This window comes from Histoplasma capsulatum, genomic scaffold (genome assembly GCF_000149585.1).
Source record: "Histoplasma capsulatum NAm1 scaffold_7 genomic scaffold, whole genome shotgun sequence".
Classification (NCBI taxonomy): domain Eukaryota; kingdom Fungi; phylum Ascomycota; class Eurotiomycetes; order Onygenales; family Ajellomycetaceae; genus Histoplasma; species Histoplasma mississippiense.
The window spans coordinates 1,528,476-1,530,665 of NW_001813976.1; the positions used below are offsets into that span (position 1 = coordinate 1,528,476).

The following is a 2,190-nucleotide window of genomic DNA, read 5'->3' on the forward strand; positions in this document are numbered from 1 at the left end:
TGCTAACTTAATTGGCTGGCTTGCTTACAAACCAACGGCCTCGGCCTTGGAAGTACTCCGTGCTCTGGTATGGCCTGTGCTGGATGGATAATATACAAATACGCCGTAGATACGAGTGGGTATGCTGTGACGGCCACCTGCCCCTCAGCTGTTGGATGAATGGATGGACACTAGATAGAGTAGAGGATATCATTCATGTCTTTCTCCCCAAGACTTCTCTTCGTCTACGTGCAACTAAAGGGGAGATTTAATTGTGAGGGCACTGGGGCAAAAGGAGCTCGATTACACCAGCGGCCCCCAAACAAATGGACACAGGAGGCGTGTGCCATGGTCAGCGCCACCGCCAACCTCTCGCAAATGTTTCGGATAATGAATCCAGGGAGATTTGAAAGTAGTAGCTTTTCCAACCAAGGACCCAAGAGATGTTATGGACGAGTAGCTGATATAAATCGTGCAAACAGAGCAAACCTTCCCTTATGATCATGTGACCTTTACTACATGGATACATCCAGCCTGGACATGTTGATATCTTTGATAGTAGGTGCCTCCATGCGCATGCTGTCGGCACTTTTGGGGGGGAATTCCTTCTTGTCGCGCCTTTCTCAGCATTTTTGGATCTAGGTTGCTAATCAGTAAGAAGTAAGCCCTGAGCGCTTTCTTGGAAGTCAACCAACTACTGACTGAGCATTGGTAAAGGCACAAAAACTCTCACACACACAAGAAGTCGAAAGGGAATAAGAAGAGCGATTGTTATTTAATCACTTTCTTCACCCATGGAGAAGATACATGCTCGGGCTGTTGAAGCTCTTGAGCGTTTCATTCACCTGGCAAATGCTTCATCGAATACCCCACGCGACATCACCGACATCATCACGAATGCCACCTCGTCCCCAAACACATTCATATTCGCAGAACTCCTCGAAGTTCCAGCTATTCAATCATTGCGCTCTCCAGACACTCCGGCTGAATACCGGAATCATCTCACGCTTCTAGAGATCTTCGCTTGGGGAACATGGGAAGAATATCAATGTAAGTCATGCGGCTCCCAAGCGTCACAAGGAACATTGAAATTGATACAATTGAAAAATAAAAAAAATTAAACAATACAATAGCTACTCCAAACCTTCCTCAACTCAATGACAAACAAACCGAGAAGCTCCGCCTCCTTTCCCTCCTCACTCTCTCCACATCCCACAACCCCCTCACTTACGCCATTGCCATGAAAGCCCTCTCGCTCCCCAACCACGCAGCTCTCGAATCCCTGGTCACGAAAGCCATCTACTCCTCCCTGATAACCGCGCGCATCTCTCCAGCCACGAACCCCGCATTCATCCACGTAACATCGACCGCACCCCTCCGCGACGTACAGCCCCAATCCATCGCCCCCATGATATCGATCTTGACAGAATGGCAAGCCCGATGCAGTGATGTAGTGAGCGGCATAGAAACGGAGATCGCGAAGATAAAATCCGACGCTGAAAAACGGAGAGCGAGGGAGAAGGATCGGGCCTCTCGCGTTGAGCGCAGTGTTGCTGGTTGGGATGGTGATGGTGATGAGGACGACGGGGCGGGGCCGGGAGCGGGAGCGGGAGCAGGCTCAAGCTCTGGATCCGGCGCGGGGTCTAAGCATTCGTTGTCGTTCTCCGGCGGTGGTCGCGGGCCCAGTCTTCGCTCGCATTTTTCTGCAATGGCGGGTGGTGGTGGTAGTGGGAGTAAACGCGAGCTCAATGATTGTGGTGTCGACAGTAGGTATCGAGGCTTTGGGCGCATGGATGTGGATGGGCCGGGCATGGGTGCTAATGGAGGTCTTGGTGGCATGGGCGAAACGACACGTCATGCGAAACGCCGTTTGGCTTTGGGAAGCCGATAAATTGGCTGTTTAGCTTTTCTTCTTTCTTTTTTTGACCTTCAATGAGACCTACGGTATTATGAAAGCTTCCTGCTTCCGGTACCCCTTATCAAGGCGTGCAATTTACGATGTAGTGAGGAGGTTTAGAGATATACAACCATACTCGATATCACGAAGGTGCTCTCGATCTATTGATGACAGAGGATTAGGAACTTTATTTATTATTTACTTTGTTCTAGAGCATGTTCCAGAACATGTGGCACGATACATACTACTTTAGACATTCGCCAAGGGCTCTTTTTCCTAATTTGGACACTGTAAACATAAAAGGGAAAAAAAGG

The 2,190-nt window shown here is 49.3% G+C and overlaps 1 protein-coding gene across 1 annotated transcript; it reads left to right on the top strand.

Annotated features, from left to right (window-relative positions):
* Positions 1–773: 773 nt before the first annotated feature.
* HCAG_06077 (predicted protein) lies at positions 774–1,870 on the top strand (the record flags this gene model as incomplete). Its single annotated transcript, XM_001538422.1, has 2 exons — positions 774–1,029; positions 1,113–1,870. 2 exons carry the CDS (start codon positions 774–776, stop codon positions 1,868–1,870), a joined length of 1,014 nt encoding a protein of 337 aa, XP_001538472.1.
* Between the last annotated feature and the right edge of the window lie 320 nt (positions 1,871–2,190).